At 38.8% G+C, this 24,506-nt stretch overlaps 1 protein-coding gene across 6 annotated transcripts in view; it reads right to left on the bottom strand.

Annotated features, from left to right (window-relative positions):
• Positions 1-478: 478 nt before the first annotated feature.
• The window catches only part of LOC126191836 (G-protein coupled receptor Mth2-like), a 652,141-nt gene continuing 628,113 nt past the window's right edge, over positions 479-24,506 (bottom strand). For all 6 annotated transcript variants that reach the window (XM_049932559.1, XM_049932558.1, XM_049932560.1 and 3 more), the window contains 3 exons: positions 7,921-8,108; positions 5,308-5,470; positions 479-2,684 (listed from right to left, as the gene is read on the bottom strand). In XM_049932559.1, the coding sequence (XP_049788516.1) occupies positions 2,318-2,684; positions 5,308-5,470; positions 7,921-8,108 (718 nt within the window). In that variant the 3' untranslated portion in view covers positions 479-2,317. The remainder of the gene's footprint in view (positions 2,685-5,307; positions 5,471-7,920; positions 8,109-24,506) is intronic.

Below are 24,506 nucleotides of genomic sequence, written 5' to 3'. Positions count from 1 at the left end.
AACTACTAGTCCTGCCAGACATAACCTTCACTTTAAACATAGTTCATTATTTTAAAAGATTATCTGTGATAATTGACACTAATTTGTACTGTTATGCTCCTCATTTATTGAGATATTGAATACTGCAACAACTAATTATGTACACTTATGTAACAAATCCTTGCTTTTGTATCTCTGTAGACAAAAAAGTTAAGCATACAAACCACACAGTTAAATAACGTCATTTGCAAACAACTCTTTTTGAACCAGTTATGAAATATTAGAGGTATTGTGCCATATACGATTTAACATATGAATGAGACAGAAAGACTACTACTAGATATAAATTCTTTTGTAGAACATCTGAAGTAATCTTATCTCAGTGAAGTACTATCACCACAATTTTGGAACATTTTTATCCAGTTCTGCAAAAGTATAAGTATTTTTGTATCCATGGGGGGCCATCAACAGTCATTTGTGGAAAAACATAAAAAATAAATAAATTTAGAAATTTATTATTTTTTACCTTTATACAAAAACTATAATAGAACAAAAGTTGTACACTTTATTTAGATGTGCTTGTTTAATTATTTCATAATAATATGATCAATCACTTTAATGTATCTTGTAAATAACTTAAAATACTGGCAATTCAAACATGAACATATTTAACTCTATAAATAAAAATCGGAGATCTCTCTCTCTCTCTCTCTCTCTCTCTCTCTCTCTCTCTCTCTCTCTCTCTAACACACACACACACAAACAAGTTCCTTATATTGTCTTAGGTAACCGTACCTACACATGCCATAAACTTGTATTTTCATCAATATTTCTAAATTAAAAACTCATGCCTTCTATGCATTTAAAATGTTTTGCAAAATAAGGAACAGTTTCACTGACTAGTATTTCAATAATGTCATGTTGGAATGACACTTTGTTTAGAACAGAAAGAAATTGGTAGCTTGTACCCAAATTTTTATTACACTGAAATGACAGTTTTTAACTTACTAAACAAGCACAGAATTACATTGATTAGCTGGTAAAAGTGTCATCTTAGATGATTGCTGACAATGAATGTTGATCAACAAGCTGTAATAGTGGTAAAATACAAGCAGCTTGCCAGACTGCATACATACACACAACTGCAGTGTCATATATACATTAATATTTTTCACTATGTGACTTTTTGCCAGTTACATTTCTGAATTATATGTTTCTTAAAATAGTTTGCATTTAGCTCTACATATCATAAACTTTGTTGTTTTTCAATTTATAAGTCCAGCATTTGTAACTGCTTTTTCTCATTCGCTTGTGACTGCTGATAGCTGTTGTTGTACCTTTCTTTGCTTAACTTAATACACTTTAGCATGAAATGTGAATACATGTCACAAAAATGCAATGCTGCTGAAAAGCCCTGTGAATTACCGTTAGACCCAAGTACTTTGCTTCATAAAATACATATGTAAAAGATACTTGGTTACACACACACACACACACACACACACACACACACACACATATATATATATTGCCTTTCACCTTAAGCATAATTAATTTGTACATTACATGCACCTGCTTGGTTCGTAAAGGGATTTTGTATAGCATTTGTCAGCATTAGCATACATCTTTTACTTCTATGTTTTATCTTTGAATAATGCAGTGTATTAGGAAAATAGATTTGACTGTTGAATGATCGTTGCAAATTATCAGCAGTGATGAATACACAAATGGTGCACAATAGATGCTTCATAAACATTAACACATGTAAATAAGTCAGTGTTCCTGTTTACAACTGCATGCACATAAATATAAGAATGTTTATTTTGTTTCTCTACAAATGCAGACAGGTCATAATCCCAATATTATCGCAAACACTGTAGTGATAGTAACTGATAGTGGAGTCCTTAGATCTTTTCCTCCATATGAAGGGAGGAATAATTAATGATCTACTTGGATTTACAATGAATGAATGAATTTCCCTGTAGAGGTAGTTATAACTTGCTGTACTCCTTTCATAATTAAAAGAAAAGAAAATTAATTTCAATCCTTAAGCAAGATTTTAAGTGTTTAGGATTAATAAATTTTCATTTAGTGATTTCAATTTGTACAATTATTGTTGAAACAAAAAATTAACATTTGTGAGGAATGTTTCACAATTTATGCATGGATTCTTTTATTGACCAACAGTTTGTTTTTCCTTACTTAGAGAATTAGTTTCTCCACTTTTTCACAGTCGCCTTTCTTACAAGAACCTGTCAGTAGCAACATTTCATCATTGCAAAAATCCCAGAATTGCAAATATAGGCACCACTGCAATTATTTATTCAGCCTTTTACTTTCAGGGCACATCACTGTCATCGGAGATGGGTGTAATAGCTGTGATTTTTACATCTCCATTGCTGTTGTCTGTAACTTTATTGTTCAGTACTCCATGTGACAAGCGAGATGGGCTGGCTCTTGTTGAGTAGGTCACGACAGTTGACTTGCTGAGTTTAGTTGAAGCCCTCTTTGGACAGAATTTTTCCATAAGCATACGACGAATACGGTCTTTCCAGACGAATATAACAAATATGAGCACACCCTGCAGTGTGTTGCAGATGTCAGTTACATACCACACGTATTCAGGGCCACCAACCAACCCTGATATTACTTCCATTGACCAATTCACACCCATGACGAGGAAAAGCTTCAGGTACAAATTAAACCTGGGGAAGAAGCACATGAAGGTCAGTCTTATTACAATAAATAAATATCATTTACAGTGTAAAGAACTACTCTGTTTAACTGGTTTAACAGAACACAGTTTAATGAAACATTAGTCTTGACAATAAATATAATTACATTGATGGATGATAGTAGTGAACACATAACAACAACTTTTGAACCAAGTTCCTTTCTCCTGATTATTATTTTAGTACACACACTTTAGGTTTTGTTTACATACATTGTAAACAAATTAATTCATCCATTTTTGTTTACGAAGGCACATATTACACTGTCAAAGATCTTTGAGAAATATTTTATCAAATCTAGACCACACTAATTTTTATAAAAGGTTTCATAACAGTACCCCAGTATGCCATCAGAAACATTATAAAACATCTTATAAAAGATATTTGACAATGTTTCTTTAGACCTACCCAGATAGCCATGCCTACTGATGCATCGCTTCTGGCATTCAGGGAGGTGAGTCTGCACCATATTGAATCCACCTCATGGATTAAAAATGAGGCGGGTGAGCTGGCCAGCCTGGATATGACTTTTAGGGAGTTTCTCACATCTAGCAAGGTACATACTGGGCTGGTTCCGATGTTCCACTTCATATATGAGCTTCTCAGACATTTAGAAACCATTTCCACACTTGCAAATGAGCTTATTCTAGATGCCGAGAGTTGAGGTACACAGATTCTGCCCTGGGGGGAAGTGATGGCATCAGGAAGAGCATTAGGCCACTGTCATTAACATTGCCACAATCCATGTAACAATGCCAAAAGATAAGGAAGAAGAAGAAGAAGAAGAAGAAGAAGAAGAAGATGATGATTATTATTTGACAACGTGCTTTTACAGCACAACATGGGCTTATGAATTTGTTAGCTTGGTTCTCTCTCTCTCTCTCTCTCTCTCTCTCTCTCTCTCTCTCACACACACACACACACACACAATGAATAATGATGATGACAGAGAAAATCTCTGATCCAGCCAGGAATTAAATCCGGTTGGCATTCAGCCACATTGACCTTGCAGCTACTGAGATGTACAGGTTGGGTTAGCAACATTTGTGGGTTTAGACCTGCTCTTTGTTTACGTGTGTTTTATGATGACTGTACAATATCTTGTTAACAGTATTGTCTCTTCCACAAATTCTCATATAGGCAAATATTATACTTGAATATTTACTATATAGGCTGCAAAAATTCATCTGTTCTGTGGCCTTCCTCTTTAACAAGTAATTTTCTCTGTATGGGGCATTGTGTATATGGCGAAGGATTGTGCACTGTAATGTAGTCTTTTGCCCCAGAACTTGATGTTGCAGATGGGGAAGCATTTGATACTAAATTCTTTTTTTATAGAAGACTCATTTATCATTGCATGCTGCTTGTAGTTATATAGTTGTCCTGTGTCTATAGACTGATGTGAGATACGCAAACTAAACACCAGTGCCCACGAATCAATCTCCAAGCTTTTGTTCCCCACCAAATACATATGAGTGCAACACAAATGACATTCAAATCAATCATCATAATTGTCATGGGGTAATGCTCTTAATGAACTTGATTGCTCTTGTTTCTAGCCTCATTTCAGGCTTATATACGGGTGAGGCACACACACGCATATTAAAATGGTTCTGTGATAGTACAGTTCATAGTTGTATGGTGTACGATTGGCGGTACTGTTCCTTCTTGAAAGATGCATTATGGGTAAAGATTATTGGGGGATTTTTGTGACAAACTGCTTTCTGTGGTGCATATAACATTCCATAACATTGATTACGAGCTGCTGATTGCACCTCTACATCTGCATGATTACTCTGCAATTCACAATTAAGTGCCTGGCAGAGGGGTCATTGAATCACCTTCAAGCTATTTCTTTACTGTTCCAATCTTGAAAAGAGCGTAGAAAAAATGAACACTTAAATCTTTCTACGTGATCTCTGATTTCTCTTATTTTATTTTGATGATCGTTCCTCCTCATGTAGGTGGGCACCAACAAAATATTTTCACACTCTGAGGAGAAAGTTTGTGATTGAAATTTCATGAGAAGATCTTGCCTTTGTTTTAATGATTGCCACGCCAATTACGTATCATCAAATTCATGATAGCACAAAATGAGCTGCCCTTCTTTGAACTTTTTCAGTGTCCCCCATTGATCCTATCTGATGATTGCTAAATGTGGAGCTATTGTATTAGCATACTCTTCTGGCTGGTAAACCATCAGGACCAGAAGCCTTGCCTTTATTAAGTGATTTAAGCTGATTTGCTGTACCAAAGATATCTGTTTGTAAGTTACTCATGTTGGCAGTTGTTCTTGGTTCAAATTCTGGAATATTTACTTCATCTTTAAAGGTGCTCATAAAATGTTAAGTCTCTCCTTAACTGTGCATGTCTGTCCATCTGTCCTCTCTTTTAGTCTCTACCCACATCCTTCTCACTTAATACCATTAACTTCTGAATAAAGACACCGCATCTTAACCTTTTGACACTACATGCTCTACAATGATTTCTTCTTTAGGCTGACATTTATTTTAACACTGGTAAATAAAATACATTTTTCTCTTAATCATTTATGCTTATTGACTTAACACTAATGAAGAAATATAATTACACCCACCTCTGTCTGTTGTCATCATCATGTCGTCTTGAATCAGTGCCTTTCAGCATAGCTGTTTCTCTTTTGAGCTGTGCAATTCTGATGGCAGTTAAAATGAACAAGATAATGTTACACAGAACCAGCACCCCAACAGGTCCATAAAAGTATGCCAGGATTGTAATGTCTGCAAATTGAAACAAACGTTTTACAGTTCATTCACTAGGTCAAGTTGTTGAACACTGCTATTATCAAACAGTTACAATGGTTGAAAAATGAATGTGTAATACATTAAATCCCAAATGAAAATAGGCAAGACTTGATGTGTTAATTATAACAAATTATTCCCAAATAATTATGTAGTACATACGATGAGGGATGAGCTAAACTAAATGATTATGTTTCCTCACATGATCATCAGTTATGGCAGAGGTAGCCAGATGTAAATTGTAATTTAATGTTTAAACCATTTGTTCCATTGTCAACCAGGCTGATAAATCTCTTCCCACAGAAGTTATTACTCCACTTATAGGACTTAAGTCACGTCTAATTCCAAGCAGCTCTCGTTCATTGCAAAACTGTTTCCAGGACAGTTTTTATTCAGTCTGCCAAATGAGTGAAAGTTCACACATGAGAATATTTATGTTGTGTGTCCTTGGAATCCTCGCAAATGGAGCTATTATTTTTAGTGCCAATAAATTTATAAACTGGTGAGGGGTACATGTCATGTATTTGGCCACAACACTTACAATGTTCTAAAGCCGAAATGTTTCCTAATATGGGTATATGTTTCCATTTTTTTAATACAAGAAAATTATGGAAATTGCTTAATGGTGAATGAAAATATATGTTATTAGGGACTATAGTGGTACAGTAGCCCACTTATATTTATGAGATGAATATTAATCATTTTTTATCAGCTAGAAATGTAAGAACAATTATTCAGCATCTCAAAAGTCCCCTCTCTAAAATATTTTGGCATCTGATTTGTTTTCATTGCATTGTTCATGTTATAAATGACCATACAACTCAAAGGAAGAAATAAGCTGTGTTTCATTTGTGAGAAATTATTAAATATAATGTGCAAGTTATCAGAAATGTTTACTATCTGCCAGTATTCATTATACTACAGCTGTACTTTCACTCGCTTTTAAAATACATTTTGCTATAAAACACTGTTTTTACTGTTTCTGTATTGGCTACTGGCACACAGCCTGCAGTTTACTCATCTCCGACTTTTGCCACTTAGTTTTATGAACAGTTTTTCTGCATAACAGAACCTAGTATTTCCTAAAAACTTTTACAGACATTTAGGGAGTTGAAGGATGACTAGTTCTTAGAATTCCTCTTGTTGTGACACTCAGATCATGTCATGAGTTCTTCCTGTCCATTGCATTAAGCAGATTCAATCTGTGATTAGTTTTTCTCCAGATTTTTCAGAATATCGGAAACTCCTATGATATTGGTGTCTCATGATGTATTATCTTACAATTCGAGTGTCAAATTGTGGATTGAACCTTGAATTCGTACTGCACATCTTGGTAGCTGTATATTAAGACTGATTGTGATTTGATTAAAATTTAATATTCTTTTGTAACAATACATCAGATACCTGAAAATGATAGCATATTATGAGAAATTTTACTTCAATCCTTTCTCTTCAAGACTTTTTTTCACATGATTAATCACAATAAATGAATGCTTATGGGGATGAAAACAGCATTATTAACTTCATTTTCATCACTAAAACTACAATGAGTAACTGAAAGAGCATAACTTGCAATGACGGAGTAACAATTTGCTTAATTTTCTTAGGGTGGAACTAATGTTCACCAACCAGCTGCATAACTTGTAGCACCTGTTGTCATTCTACATATTGAAAATTACTATTAAATTGGCTGTTTATTGAATGACTGTGCTGCCTTCGGCATGGTAACACTCCTTGAAGATAATTTCTACAGCATGGATCTCCATTACTTGCTGGTATGTATGTTACTATGCTTGCTTTTATGGGAGGTTCTTGTAAGGAAAGACAAGTAATCACTTAAAATGAGCACTGTGTGATGTAACTGACACTCTCTGCTGCTTCACTGACAATCTTCTCTCCCATTATGAAGTTTTACTAATGATTCTTGATCACAAAAAATACTGACTTACGTTTCTTCAAACAATTTCAGAGCTCCTCTGAGAATAGCTACACTTTCTCTTAGTGATAAACTGACCCAGTATAAGAGTCCCTTGTGCCCATTAGAAAAATTCAGTATGTATTTTGTGAAAAAGTGGTGTTTTAATTTTATCATAACATTGTAATTTGTAGTTAAGCCAACTAAATTTTTATATCTTTCAAGTATGGCTGCTTTCTTCATGACCAACCCACAAAACAGTTCTTTCATTACCAGTCTATCAGTCCCCATCGAAAATGGTACACATTATCATCTTGAGTGCATATTTAATCAGTTTTCATGCAAAAAAGTAAATGATGCTCAAATTGTTGAGAATTAATACCCCCTCTAGGTGATTGTTGTTCATTAAATTACCCTGATATCAGCTAATGTATTTTTCATAACTTCATTTTGCTTGACTCAGACAACCAGACTGAATATTCTGCGTATCTGATGAAACAGTAGTAATACCTACCATCAGGAAACCAACATCTCTTCACACCAAACTGTGGTCTCAGTAAACCATCAGGAATGTCATTGTGGAACTGCATAACAAGTGTCACACTCAGCAAAATTAGAGGGCAGCCCCATGAGTATATAGAATAGATGATGAATTTCTTGTGCTCCCTTTCTCTGGCTGTCCCACGCAATGACCGGAATCCACTGCAAAACAGGAACAGAAACATAAGTAAACCCGATTTTTATATTAAAAAAACTGGACAGCCACTCACTCACAGCTCAATGGAATGGTGAATTATATTTAGGCACACATAAAGCTATAACATAGCATCTTAAAAAAACACACACACACATTTTATTTTATTTTTATGTATGAATTTGGCCAGCTATGGACCGCATACAACTTAAGACTTATGGTGTTTCTTTTTCTTCCATTCTTCCCAGTACTTCTTCATTTTCTCGCCAACTGCTCGTCTCTGCTTATCTGTCCACACTCACGTGGGTCCAGGTTTTGGCTCATCTTCTTCATAGTTTGCATTTTCTATCAGTAGCCTGAAGTGATTCCTGTCACGTTATTTCTTCTGTAACACCTATTTTGTTGGCATCTTTCTTTACTGCTTCTATCCGTCCTACAGTTTTTTTCAGCTTACTAATGTAATTAAAAATTTTCTTTGTAATCCGTGTTTCTTCCATTCTTTTTAAATATTCATAAAATTTTAGCTGTCTCTTCCTCATTGTATCTGTGATCTTTTCTGTATTTTTGTATAAGTCTTCATTTCTCCTTTTAATCTACCTATTTTCCTTGTTTTTCTCAGGACCTAGAATTTTTCTTAGTATTTTTCTCTCTCTTTTTTCTAGTTCTCTTAATTCACCTTTCTTATTCAATGTTAGGCACTCTGATCCACACGTTACTTGTGTCCTAATAACTGAATTATAATGTCTAATCTTTGCCTGTATGGATATTGATTTCTTATTGTAGTAGTTTTGTGTTAATTTATATGAAAATCCTAACTTTTTTATTCTTTCTTTATTTGTTGTGTTATCCAGTCCATTGGCTTGGATCCACTCCCCCAGGTATTTGAATTTATCAACTCTCTTAATTTTTCCATACTTTGTTTTCATATACTTTTCTGTATTATGTTTGTGTTCTATATACTCGGTTTTTTCATAGGATATTTTAAGCCCAGTCTTTTCAGCAATCTTGTGCAACAGATCAAGCATAACTATTGCGTATGTTCGGTTTTCAGTTATCAATGCCATATCATCTGCAAAGGCTAAACATTTCACTTCAAATTTGTTCTTTCCTTGGCCTTATACCCTTTGTGCCTCTGTTTTTTAATGTGCTTTCCCATGTTTTTACTATTTTATCTAAAACCAAGTGAAAGAGAATTGGGGACAGTCCATCTCCTTGCCGAACTCCTGTTTTGATTTTGAATGGTTCAGAAATTTCGCCTTGAAACTTAATTCTTGATGTTGTATCTGTGAGTGTTTGTTCAACAAGTCTTCTGGTGTTTCCATCTACCCCTGATTCATAAAGTATCTGTAATAGTGTCTGTCAGTCAACTGAGTTGTAGGCCTTCTTGAAGTCTACGAAAGTAACTACTGTATTTTTATTTTGTATAGCTCTCACTCTAAAAATTGTTTTTAAATTAAGAATCTGTTGTGCACGTGATCTACCTTTTATAAATCCTGCTTGATGATCTCCTTTATTATCCTGCTTGTTCCTCTATTCTATTTAAAAGTGCTTTAGAAAGTATTTTGTATGTCACTGGTAACAAGGATATGCCCCTATAGTTGTTGGTGTCTGTTTTATCTCCTTTTTTATGGAGAGGATGGATCAATGCTTGTTTCCACATTTCTGCTACTATCCCATCCTCTCCTGGTGCTTTGTTATTCTTCAATGCTTTGATAATCTTTTCTATTTCTTCTACTGTAGGTGGTTCCGATGGTGGATTTCCATGTTGTGGTTTTTGAAATTGTAATCTATCATTAGGCTCCTCACAATTTAATAGATTTTCAAAGTATTCAGCTAAAATTTGACAGTTCTCTTTATTTCTTAAAACCATTTTTTCATTTTTATCTTTAAAATGTAAAATTGATGACTGGAACCCCATTAAAACTTCTCTGAAAGTCTTATATAAGTCTCTAGCGTTGTTCCTTTTAAAGTCTGAATACATTTCTTCAAATCCGTCTTTGTCATATTTTCTTTTCACTGATCTGATGATTTTTGCTGTCTTTTTTCCTTTCTTCTTTAAATCCTTCCCGGTATTCATGTTTCTTATTACTGTTCCATTGCTTCCATGCCTTTAGTCGATTGTCAATTGCTTCATCACACAGCTCGTTCCACCATCTGTCTCTTGGTATTCTTCGTGGTTGTCCCGTTTCTTTAAGTGTTTCTTTTATTTCGTCCCAATCATCCATTTTTCTTGTGTTTAGTATAGCACAGAATTTGTCCTGATTTTGCATGAGAAATTTAGGGTTTACTCTCAGAAATCTTCTTGGTTTTGGTTTAAGTTTGTTCGGTTGGAACATGGTCTTTATTTCAGTCAGATAATGGTCTGAGTCTATGTTTAGGCCCTTCCTCACTCTGACATCCAAGATTTCCTTGTAGCTGCGAGTCGTTATTGCTTCATGATCAAACTGATATTCACCTTGATTTAGATTAGGTGATACCCACATTTTTTATTTTCTTGCAAGTTTCCTGAAACATGTCGACATAAGTTTTAGATTAAATTGTTTACAGAAATCTGTGAGTCTTTCCCCGTTTCTGTTGGTTCTTGCATGTGCTGGATAATCTCCAACTACTGATTTAAATTTTATTTCTTTGCCAACTTGTGCATTAAAGTCACCCAGTATAATTTTTATGTGTTATATGTACACTACAGGCCATTAAAACTGCTACACGAAGATGACGTGCTACAGACGCGAAATTTAACCGACAGGAAGAAGATGCTGTGATTTGCAACTGGTTAGCTTTTCAGAGCATTCACACCAGGTTGGCGCCGGTGGCGACACCTACAACGTGCTGACATGAGGAAAGTTTCCAACTGATTTCTCATACACAAACAGCAGTTGACCAGCGTTGCCTGGTGAAACGTTGTTTTGATGCCTCATATAAGGAGGAGAAATGCGTGCCATCATGTTTCCGACTTTGATAAAGGTCGGATTGTAGCCTATCGCGATTGCGGTTTATCGTATCGTGACATTGCTGCTCCCGTTGGTTGAGTTCCAATGACTGTTAGCAGAATATGGAATTGGTGGGTTCAGAAGGGTAATACAGAATGCCGTGCTAGATCCAAATGGCCTCGTATCACTAGCAGTCGAGATGACAGGCATCTTATTCGCATAGCTGTAACGGATTGTGCAGCCACGTCTCGATCCCTGAGTCAACAGATGTGGACGTTTGCAAGACAACAACCATCTGCATGAACAGTTCAATGACGTTTGCAGCAGCATGGACTATCAGCTTGGAGACCATGGCTGCGGTTACCCTTGATGCTGCATCACAGACAGGAGTGCCTGTGATGGTGTACTCAATGATGAATCTGGGTGCACGAATGGCAAAACGTCATTTTTTCTGATAAATCCAGGTTCTGTTTACAGCATCATGATGGTCACATCCGTGTTTGGCAATATCGCGGTAAACGCACATTGGAAGCGTTTATTCGTCATCGCCATACTGGCGTATCACCCGGCGTGATGGTATGGGGTGCCATTGGTTACACGTCTCGGTCACCTCTTGTTCGCGTTGACGGCACTTTGAACAGTGGACGTTACATTTCAGATGTGTTACGACCCGTGGCTCTACCCTTCATTCGATCCCTGCGAAACCCTACATTTCAGCAGGATAATGCACGACCGCATGTTGCAGGTCCTGTACGGGCCTTTCTGGATACAGAAAATGTTCGACTGCTGCCCTGGCCAGCACATTCTCCAGATCTCTCACCAATTGAAAATATCTGGTCAATGGTGGCTGAGCCACTGGCTCGTCACAATACACCAGTCACTACTCTTGATTAACTGTGGTATCGTGTTGAAGCTGCATGGGCAGCTGTATGTGTACACGCCATCCAAGCTCTGTTTGACTCAATGCCCAGGCATATCAAGGCCGTTATTACGGCCAGAGGTGGTTGATTTCTCAGGATCTATGCACCCAAATTGCGTGAAAATGTAATCACATGTCAGTTGTAGTATAATATATATGTCCAATTAATACCCATTTATCATCTGCATTTCTTCTTGGTGTAGCAATTTTAATGGCCAGTAGTGTATACAAGGCTCAAAAATGTTTATATGCACTACTATTTAAGCTAATGATGTGACATTAGTTCTTCTGCACCCCTTTCTGTGTACAGAGCCATACATTCCTCAAACTTTTACCAGATGTTGTGTGTTCTGTACATAATAACATAAAATTGTTGTAATAATTGGAGCACTAGCAATGAAATATGGTACTGATTTGCTTGGTATGTTATGAAGATGTTGTATGCCAGTTCTTTCATTGCCATGAACAATTAAGACACATTCTCATTTGTGTGCAAATATGTCATCAGTATTTCTACAATATTGCTCAGGGATTTTTTCTTGGGGAGGTATTGCATCATGTTATTCCACTAATGCAATGCTTGTTGAAGACCACTGGGAGCCCAGGTAATTGTGCTGTGTGGTCATGGACAAATTAATAGTTGGGAAGGTTTGCCTAAGAATGTGCATGACATCTCATAGATGTCCACAGGGGTTGGTACACCAAGAGGAAGCACTTATCCTAGGCACTTATATTCCACATGAATCTGAAATAGAAACTATTTATTGCAGAATTTCCATGCATTTCTAGAATTATAGTCCGTTTTCGATTAAGCCAAAGGATCAACTGGCATTATATAGCCAATAGTGAATTCTGTGTCTTTAGCATTCACTACGTATACTTAGGTTTGTTTCCTCCTCACAACATTCATGAGAATTTATGCAACCTACTTTGTCACAAACTAGGTTTTGACACTGTCCTATAGTCAAGGCAACCTTTACAGGTCATTGTCAAATACAGTCATCAATTTTTTCAATGTCACTTCTGTGTCTCTTGGCAATTCTTGGAGCACTCCTCTTTTCTCTCATCAGCACAACATAAATATGGCTATTTTATACGTACATTTGACCGAGTCCTAAGAGATCCCCCCCCCCCCCCCCCCCCACAGACACACACACAAAATTTATCATCACAGCAGAGCAGCATAGTTATTTATTTAAATATTCTGTTGGTTCTTTTATGCGTGTTAAAGAATATATAAATGTAGATTACATCAAACATAGTACAGTTATTTTACAAACACAATTTCAGGAAAAATAAATAAATACAAGTAAAATGTAACAGAAGCAAAGTGATAAAAGACATCATACAAGGATTAATATATGTTGCACAATACCTAACAAACACACTGTAAAAATATATGCATAAAAGGTCTATATTTATCTGTTGAAAAATTCATCTAAGAATAAAAAAATTTTTCAAGTTAATATGTCTTTAATTTATTTTTAAATAATGCAATATTATTATGTTGATCTTTGATGTAGCTTGCCAGTAAATTTGATATTGTAATAGTAGAATGCTGTACACCTTTCTGTACCTGAGTCAGATTTTTGATTGATTGGTTGGTTGGTTTGGGGGAGGGGACCAAACAGCAAGGTCATCAGTTCCATTGGATTAGGGATTGATGAGGAAGGAAATCAGCCATGCCCTTTCATTAGGAACCATCCTGGCATTTGCCTGAAGCGATTTAGGGAAATCGCGGAAAACCTAAATCAGGATGGCTGGATGCAAGTATTAACCTTTGTCCTCCCTAATGTGAGTGCAATGTGCTAATCGCTGCACCACCTTTCTCAGTCACATTTTTAATTTTCTTGTATAGTGGTAATGGTACATTTAATTGGTTCCTTAGTGCACAGGATTGTCATCTATGAAACAAATAATCAAATAAATACACTCCTGGAAATTGAAATAAGAACACCGTGAATTCATTGTCCCAGGAAGGGGAAACTTTATTGACACATTCCTGGGGTCAGATACATCACATGATCACACTGACAGAACCACAGGCACATAGACACAGGCAACAGAGCATGCACAATGTCGGCACTAGTACAGTGTATATCCACCTTTCGCAGCAATGCAGGCTGCTATTCTCCCATGGAGACGATCGTAGAGATGCTGGATGTAGTCCTGTGGAACGGCTTGCCATGCCATTTCCACCTGGCGCCTCAGTTGTACCAGCGTTCGTGCTGGACGTGCAGACCGCGTGAGACGACGCTTCATCCAGTCCCAAACATGCTCAATGGGGGACAGATCCGGAGATCTTGCTGGCCAGGGTAGTTGACTTACACCTTCTAGAGCACGTTGGGTGGCACGGGATACATGCAGACGTGCATTGTCCTGTTGGAACAGCAAGTTCCCTTGCCGGTCTAGGAATGGTAGAACGATGGGTTCGATGACGGTTTGGATGTACCGTGCACTATTCAGTGTCCCCTCGACGATCACCAGTGGTGTACGGCCAGTGTAGGAGATCGCTCCCCACACCATGATGCCGGGTGTTGGCCCTGTGTGCCTCGGTCGTATGCAGTCCTGATTGTGGCGCTCACCTGCACGGCGCCAAACACGCATACGACCATCATTGGCACCAAGGCAGAAGCGACTCTCATCGCTGAAGACGACACGTCTCCATTCGTCCCTCCATTCACGCCTGTCGCGACACCACTGGAGGCGGGCTGCACGATGTTGGGGCGTGAGCGGAAGACGGCCTAACGGTGTGCGGGACCGTAGCCCAGCTTCATGGAGACGGTTGCGAATGGTCCTCGCCGATACCCCAGGAGCAACAGTGTCCCTAATTTGCTGGGAAGTGGCGGTGCGGTCCCCTACGGCACTGCGTAGGATCCTACGGTCTTGGCGTGCATCCGTGCGTCGCTGCGGTCCGGTCCCAGGTCGACGGGCACGTGCACCTTCCGCCGACCACTGGCGACAACATCGATGTACTGTGGAGACCTCACGCCCCACGTGTTGAGCAATTCGGTGGTACGTCCACCCGGCCTCCCGCATGCCCACTATACGCCCTCGCTCAAAGTCCGTCAACTGCACATACGGTTCACGTCCACGCTGTCGCGGCATGCTACCAGTGTTAAAGACTGCCGATGGAGCTCCGTATGCCACGGCAAACTGGCTGACACTGACGGCGGCGGTGCACAAATGCTGCGCAGCTAGCGCCATTCGACGGCCAACACCGCGGTTCCTGGTGTGTCCGCTGTGCTGTGCGTGTGATCATTGCTTGTACAGCCCTCTCGCAGTGTCCAGAGCAAGTATGGTGGGTCTGACACACCGGTGTCAATGTGTTCTTTTTTCCATTTCCAGGAGTGTATCTTGGAAAATGGTACTAAGTATCCCAAGTTCCTTAAAGAGATTATGACAGGAGGGTCTCAGAGGTACTCTGCACATAAATCACACAATGTTCTACTGCAGAAAGAAATTTTTTTATGTATGTGAATTGCCCCAGAAGACAATTCCATGACAAAGAATAGACTGGAAGTACCCAAAGTATATGGACTTTGTGACACTGATATCTCCAAATTGTGAAATTTTCATAGTGGAAAAAGTAGCCGAAGACAATCTTTTTTATGGCCTGGGAGAACATGATTTCCTTAGCCAGCCCTACTGCCTATGTGGAGGCCTAAGGATTTGGTGTAGTGTACCGTTTATATTTGCTGACTGTCATGTACAACAGATATCCTCTATGGAAACTTGCAAATATAGTTGAATTGCATGTAATTGCTCAGGTTTTACTGTTAGTGAGTTTACTTTGAATTAAGGAATTGTGAAAGTAATTTGTTGGTAGCAGTCTCTAGATCAGTGCACTGTTTGTTGTTTATCACAATGCTAGTATTGTCAGAAACCTTAGTGACCTTGCATGTTTTGTTTTATAGTATGACCTTTCCTTGTCTGAACTGACAGTTCAGTACATCTGTGTCAAACTACTAACAATGGTTATAATATATATTGGCAGTGCACTATGGATTGACCAATGATCATTGAGTATCATACCATCATTGTGTGTGCTGCTTATTTTTAGGTATGAAGTTTTTTGACATATTCATGTATACTCTCCAAAATACGGAAAAGTCACCCAGAACCCCAGGTCAAGGGAGACTTACTGGACAGGATGAGAAGGAGCCTTTCCTGACCCCTGACCCAGGGTTCTGGCTCCAAAAGCTTGCAAGCTGTAATACCTTTTTATATGTGCATTCTCCTGCCATTGCTTGGCGAGTAGATTTATTATTTATTCAGTTAATTATAATTTCAAAAATTGATTTTATATTTTAAAAAATTGATTATTTTTGTTGTTATACTAGTAAACACTAAGAAAAATATGTATACATTTTAGGGATGAAAGTAATTTTTCTGCACACAACAATATGAAAAGGATAGATTGCTACTCACTGCATAGAGCAGGTGTTGAGCGGCAGACAGGCACAATGAAAAAGACTCCAATACTATATTATCAAGCTGTTGTCCATAGTCACACACAGACAAAACAAAACACCTGTCTACATCTGATGAAAAACTCAGTCCAATAGCTGAATATTATTTAATGGTCTTCTTTATTGTGCCCATCTGCCACTCAAGACCACCACTACATGGTGAGTAGCATTCTGTCCTTTTCATATGTTTTGTTATTCAATCGTAGATTTTCCATTTTTTGAACTCATAAACTCAGCCATATAAGAATGACAATTTTATAATCTTATTCTCTCAGGTAGAAAGTAGCAGCCATGTAATGAAGCATAGCCAAAAAACTTGAAGATCAGTGGAGCACTTCTGTCAGTGGAGCACTTCCTTCAGTGCGAGGTTAGATGTCAACACAATAATGCAGACTGGTATAAAATGTGTGTCCTCTTTAGTGTTTTAAAATAATCCAGGAGATATGGTGAAAAATGAAGGTATTATTCTACAAGGACAAACTTGAACACAAGCATTTATTAAGATGTCCTGAAACCAAATGCTTGTTTGTTCATTTCATAGACCATATGTGGCCCCATTGATACATTTCCCTTTCTGAAAACAAAATAAATAATTCCTGGGGATTGTTACAGAGTCTCTAGAACCATGTGAGTTCATCAAGTTCCAGTACGTGGTCTTTGAAGATGTATTAAGGCATGCAACTTGGATCTTTATAGACGTGAAGGCAAGTCTTAAAAAAAGACTACCCTCTGTGTTACTTTCTTGTAGTTTTTAGTAATCCTTGAAATAGCTGGTTCATCATTCATTTAGCAACTGATAAACATGTTGGACTTATGTAGGTTTATTTCCTTGGAAATGGTAGGGAATAAGAAAGAAATAGGACCTCTGATCGGAATACTTGACATGCCACATCATTCATTTGCTTCTTTGAATGCAGGAGTGATGATTTTCAGCCCTTGTCATATACATTTTGCACATTTAAGGCTGCTATTTATGCTTCTTGGTGAAACCATGTTCCATTGGTAAGCCAGGTGAAATTTGAAGTTTAAAGATTGTGGTCCATGTACATCCTCCAACTAGCTACTGGTATGATTCAGAACACAGAACTGTGAACAATGAATGGAAAGAAGATTATGATTTAGGATTTCATCACCAATGAAGTCATCAGAGCTGGAGCAAAAGCTTAAACCAGACAACTATAGGGCAGGTAACTGGTTGACCTCTTTTAAAAGAAACCATCCCAGAATTTGCCAGAAGTATGGTAATGGACAGAAACAGTAAAACCTAAATCTGAATGAGCAGACGAGGACTTGTGCACATTTATTTCAGATGAGCAATATCTTAATCAATGCACCACCTAATTCAGTACCAAGATACAGAAATCACAAGAAGAATCCATGTACTTGCTGAAGGATGGTGCAGTTTTAAGTTGTTACTCATGCTGTATATTAATTTTCACACCATTAAGTAAATTACATAAGTTTCACAGACAATGATTTTGGACCTTCAGGAAGGAAAATCTTCACACTTAAAAAAGGAAAGTTGTGAATTTCGTTTCTACTAGAATATGTAAATTTATATACCTTCACCTGTGCATACATTTAACATAGTCACTGCATAGATTTGAAACACAAAACATGGTAAAGTGAAACTTCAATTTTACATTCTGATTTTACATTTTTCATGATTCTACACCATAAATTCTTAACCCCTGTGAAAAACCCACAACATAAATGCTAAAAATTCCTTGATTTTACATTTTTTCTTAGTAAGGTTTACCTTGATTCTAAGTTCTTATTCAACATCTCGCTTGGCTTCATCCCATTTTCTTCCTTTTGACATTCAATGTGACTGAATGAGTTATAAGTGGCACAAAACACAAATGGTTTGCAACATGGGTGGTGGCAGAGTTAAGGGAATATTTTAGGCTGTTGTGGAGAGGGGAGACATGAGGGAGGAAACACTGACATAATCCACAATCAGTGTTGCCTACACAACTTTCAACATTTAGCTTCACCACCAATTATGATACAACTACTGCTAGGTTGCAGCGGTAATGGAAAAAAAAAGACAGTCGACGCAAAGTGTTCTGGACCAAGTCAATAAATGACAAAGGGGCCCAGACACCATCTTTTCTTGTGCTACTTATAAGCCAGTCTCATCTTTTTGCATGTATTTCTGATGTACTGTATTCAGCAACAATATCAATCATCAACCTTTTAAATTCAAACACTGAGTCCCAAAAATATGCTTGGTCATAAATGAAGAAACATTGCCCATTTCTGGTTAGTGAACTCTTATTGTACAGCCACCACACCACATTAACACATGTAAAATGAGCTCACCCTCTGGTTGTGTAGAGAGGAGGTGTGGCCCTTCAATGACCGGAATGCGGGTGGGTATGAAAGCATTTTGTGAAGTGCTGAAAATATACTTTTCATGCAGATGATGTGCTATGACAGAGATGTCACATGGAAATAGAACAAAGGTTTTGCAATAGCACATTTTAAAGACTTCCATTTTCAAATCTGACATGATACAGTTGCAACAACTACATACACTACTCAGGTGTATACTTTGCACCACACACTGTAGATTGTAAAGATTGAAAGCAGTGATAGAGGGCATGAAGCAAAATTGTAGCACCTGAGTTTTCTTTCAAATTTACAGTTTACACAGTGTATAGAAATTCACCGTGCCCACTTCTAATAAGCTTGTAACATCAGTTGCGGAAGTAAACTCATTTTTTTATGTCTCTGTTTCTCTCATCAAGCCTAAAATAACACTTTAACAGTTGTGAGCATATGAAGTGTGGCTTGTAAGAAAAAATTAAACAATAACTGCAATGGTGACAAAATTTATCATTAAGCACATGTCCACATTTATGCTTATGGTTAACAACCACTTAGCTGCTGTGATGTTTTTGCTTAATTAAACATGTTCATCAATTTTTGCCTTTTTCTGGCTGAGCACAAAGGATGATCTCTCAAAAACATGTGTTTTGAACATATAATTTGTGGTCACAGCATGTCGCAGAACAACTTGATTGCCTTGTACCCAAACACAAATTTCAATTTTTTAATGTGTTTTTACTTGCTGTTACACATCTGTGATTTTTTTAAGAACATGAAATCCATCACCACAAATTATTGTATATTGTACATTTAATTTCCTTCACTTATGAAGGTTTTATTCAAAGTATTGGAGAGAATTGCAATTTTTAATCATATATGCCAAGTACAGGTATTTTTGCATATATTTTGGGGGTTTTAACATTTTCCTCAATTCTGCATTTTCATCAATTTTTCGTTTTTAAAATCAAGACCACACAAAAACGTAAGATAGGGGTTTTCAATGTATCTGCATGGCAGTCATCAGCTTATTTGCTCCTTATGATAAGGAACTCTTAAATAAATGGTGGTCCATGGTACTAACAGCATCCATAGCATGAGAGAAATGCAGCAACTATCTTCCTCAGCATCTTGCTGGTGAACACAATTTCTTTCAAAATGTTTATATCTGTGAAATGTAGGAGTGCAAAAAACTGCAATTTCAGACATGAAAAGGATGTAGATTTTATAACCCCACAGCATGTCCAATAGTGCCACTTGTGGATTCATTAGAATCTTAACTTGTTAGACAAGTCTCAGAACATTTCGTGATGATATTCAGTACATACTGATCCCAAAAAAGAAGAAATCTTGATAAAAATGGCCTGACTGGATCCTCATACCCCACTGTCTTCTTTTCAGTAATTATGTGGAATAGTTTAATTATTAGTTTTTGGCAGACATTCATTCAGCACATATTATTATTCATTTATTTATGAATATGACACAGAATTAATTCAATCATACATTCGATACATCCTGTTATAAGGAAGAATCCTCAGAGATATAGAATCGAAGTATGCATCACCAAAGAGAGGCAAATGCTATTTGTAAAACTTTTTTGTCACTGAGCGTAGTGGAGTTTTGTTATGCTGTTGGTTTGTATGTTTCTACAAGCATGATGAAGTAGGTGTTATTATTAATAATGAACATGTCAGTAGGCATTTTCTTAATTTTTTTGTATAGCAACACTTTGTGATTAAACCTTAGTCTATTCCCTCCTTTGCACCCTGACCCCCCCCCCCCCCTCCTCTTCCTTCCACTTCATTCCTTTCGCTCATGGCAGTAAGCGTAGTGGGCTAAACTTGCTTCCTCTGTACCCACCACCATTTGGCTTTAGTGATCAGGTACAATCTGACACATAATGTGTGCGGTAATCACATGGTTAATTTCTTATTTGTTTGTAGCTAAATGTTTATAATGTTGGTATGCACTGAAATCCCCATGCCACAGTGCTGATGTCCTCAGAGAAAAAAATAAATAAAAATTAAGTGGCAGACTTTCTTTGAAGAACCAGGAATTGCAAGAAAGCTGGAATCCCTAGTACCCAAAGTCTGGTATATAACAATTGAGATGTTGGTGGAAAAAGTGAAAATTAGTCACGGATCAGTTTTTGACATTTAGCACAATGTTTTAAGCAAGGCAAATAATGACAGCCACTGGGTTCCACAACTGCTGACATGCATTCAAAATGTCTGCCAAACCGAGGCAACAGTTGCTATGTTGCAACTGTGTCAGGCCAATTCAGATGAATTCTCTAGCTGCCTAATCACCATGGATGAATGATGGATGTATTACTATGACCCTGAGACATAGGAGAAAAGCAAGGAGTGAAAACATGTGGATTCACCATTGCCGAAAAAAGGTGAAACCCCATCCATCATTGGCCAAGGTGACACTGAGTACTTTTTGACACTGACATGGTGTACTGCTAACAGATTATGCTCTTAAGGGGCAAATTGTCAGAGGAACATGGCCAAAATCTGCTGAAGTTACAGGAGGCAGTCAAGATGAAGTGTCGTACAAAGCTGTCCAAGGAGGTGTTTTTATACATTTTAATACCCCAGTTCACTGTGCACAGGACACACTCACACATGCTGCTCCTTCGGGCTATCAAATTTTGCCTCACCTCACACATTCTTCTAATCTTCCTCTTTTGTACAATCAAGAAACCATTGAATGGCAAGCATTTCCAGAGTTATAGAGAGGTGGAATGTTTTCTGAAATGCTGAAATGCATACTTTACTCCTGAGATCTTCACCAAGTCATCCATCATTGAGAAAAATGTTACATTGTAGGGTTAATGTGTGGAGAAGGACTAAGTTTCATGGTTGCTGCTTGATCTTTTTTGAGGTGGTAGGTAAAACTTTGTGACTTACCCTCAAATGATGAATTAATTCTGTAGATTATGTTAATGACCGTAGTTAAATGTGGCTAGTATACTTCACCACACTGCTTCCTGTAATGCTCACAGTGTGGCCCTACTGAACAATCCTACAGTCACTAAGGAAGAGGCTTCCCTCAGAATTGGTATAATGCAGTGGACCTTTTGTGTTACTTTCAAGTAATCACGAAAGATCTTGCAGATGTTACACAAAATAATTTTATTGTGAATTTGTGCCATGAATAAAGAGTTTACTTCAACCTGGGAATCATCATTCACTACTACATGCATCACCCAACAAAGGTCCTAACAGTGGTGATGAAGAATTTAATATTGGTGAAAGGGATAAAAACAGGACTTAACAGTGAGAATGAGGATAGAAACATGCCTTATGCTACACTTTTGTCTCATTACAAGAGACATTGCCTTATTAGTCAGGTTGCATACTTTGCTTGAGTCATGACTTCATGCTTTGTGTACATCTCCTGCACTTCTGTGAACTGCATGGACTTGAATCTCATGGGTGTGTTTGCTATTCCAACTGCGTTTCTAGGGGGTCACTGATGATGATGAAACAATGTCACATGGGATGGTTCATCATTGCTGTAAGTGTCTGTGGAAAAATAATGCAACGAGGGATGACTTGTCACGGGTATGAGACTTAGCATCAGTACCTCCCCTGGCTCCAGTGCCTTCACTGGCTCTTGTGCCATCTCCTCGTCTCGTCCAGTGCCTGTCCGCCACACACCTCCAGCCTTGACTGATACTGCTCTGCACATTGCAGCCACGATCAGCGTTTCTCTCAAGACTGGCATTGCCTGGAAGTACAGTGGCAATTAGGTATGAGTCCGCATGCTGCAGCTCCGGGGTCATCAGCCATTGTCGTCCCGCCCAGCCATTACATACCCTCCCATCGGCCCTTTGCTCCCCTGCCATTTCGTGCCTTTGCCGTGAAGATGTAGTCACGACTGACTCTTCTCATGAGGGTTTCACAGCCGAGAACGCATCACTGGTTCCTCAGATGCCCCTCCAGTCTCACTGCACCTGACCTCACCCACTACCCACTCTCCGCCCCCTCTGGCCGTAAGCCTAACACTGCTTTTGTTGTCCTGCACCTGTACCATGAGGGTGCAGCCACGGCTATTGTCCCTTGTGAGGGTGTAGCACTGCTTCTTCTGGTGCCAAGGGCCCCCAAGTACATTCCCTCCCATCGTGCCTCGAGCTGCGTGTCCATGACAACTAGCCACGGTCAACTCTCTGCTCATAGCACCATGATTTAGTTTCCATTCAACCACTCCCATTTCCTAGCTGCGCTCGATGCTGCTCATTTTCCACACCTTTGCCTTGGTGCAGCTGTGGCTGGTCTCATTCCAGGCTGGCAGTACATCTTCACTAATTCAGAATGTACAATTTGCAGTCCCAGTCTCATCTCCCAAGTCCACTACAGCTGAAACCAATACTGTTCTCCCACAGGAAAGCCCACCATTGTGCACAGCTGCATTCAGCTGCTGCAGTCGTGGTCAACTTAATTCTCTCATGGACAGCGCAGCACTACGTGCCTCTGCTTCGCTGCACCATACATTCTTCTTTGCAGTGTAGATTCCTCTTCTTCCTGGGCGCTTCTGTGCCGTGGCCCTCCCTGGCCAGGTTCTTCCAGTTCCCTTCTGCAGCCCACATTTAGCAACAACCTTTTCCACTGCCCTAGTCTCTCCTCTTCTTGGACCTTTCTTTTCTTTTTGTAGTATCTCTCCTGCTCTCACAGCCAGTGACTACTGTTCACAGGTACGTCAGTGCCCAATGCTGCTACATCTGTTGTTGTCAGTGCCACACTGCTGGAGTAGCATTGGTTGAACCCTGTCTCCCAGTGTTCCAGCACCTATATCACCACTGCTGCCATTCTGTGGCAACTAGCGCCTTCGTGCCTCATAAGGAGTCACCATTGGGTCACCAGACCTGCCTCCATGGGCCACTGGGCAGCTCACATCTGGCTGCAATTTACACTAATGATAATTCTCCTATATTTTCTCTTCACAGTACTGCCAGGCCAGCCACAACCTGGACAGTGTCTGCTTCACAACTTTGGTCCAGTGTTCCTGGGATGGGGTTGCACCTGCTCTGGACACGCTGTTCTGTTCAAATTCTCACATCACCCAAGGGAAGCTCCAATGCAGAATTTGTGTCCTCAGCCAAGTTGGCTTCACCAAATTCTCAAGACGTTAGGGGTTTTCAAATCAGGTTTTCAAATCAGCTGTAGGCTGACTATGTTACTCTTGCAGCACAATGTCTTTGCCCTGTGCATTGCTTACCTTTGGCCTGCAGGTGTCTGTCCTCCAAAGACTATTTATAAATACCACAGGTTCTTTGCATATTGTGGACACAATACAGTCTACAAACAGTCTGTTGATACTCTGCTTATTACAGGCGCCGCTAGGGGGCACCAGCCATTCTTCTGAGCTGCGCATTTATCTGGAAAATGGTGGCAGTGCCATAGAGGAAACATGTACCATCCACTCGCCATGTGGTTGTGGACATACTTCCACCTGCTGGATATTTAAGGAGAAGCACAGCCTCCAGAGGCAGCATTCAGTTGCTCACTCAGTCCCGGGCCAGGGACAGGCTACATCGTGTAGCCTCTCAATTGGAACTCACCGAGACCAGCTCCAGACTCTCTGTTCTACATCGCACCATCTCTGTACTGCTTTACAGTATATCACACAGCACAGCCCTCCTGGATGCCATTCCTCCACCCACTCGGGATGAGGCTTCCCTCGGAATTTGTATCAGGCCAGTGGACTTTGTTTTTGTCACTTTTAAGTGATCACAATCAATCT

Source organism: Schistocerca nitens, chromosome 1 (genome assembly GCF_023898315.1).
Source record: "Schistocerca nitens isolate TAMUIC-IGC-003100 chromosome 1, iqSchNite1.1, whole genome shotgun sequence".
NCBI lineage: Eukaryota > Metazoa > Arthropoda > Insecta > Orthoptera > Acrididae > Schistocerca > Schistocerca nitens.
This window is presented reverse-complemented; position numbering and strand designations above follow the sequence as displayed.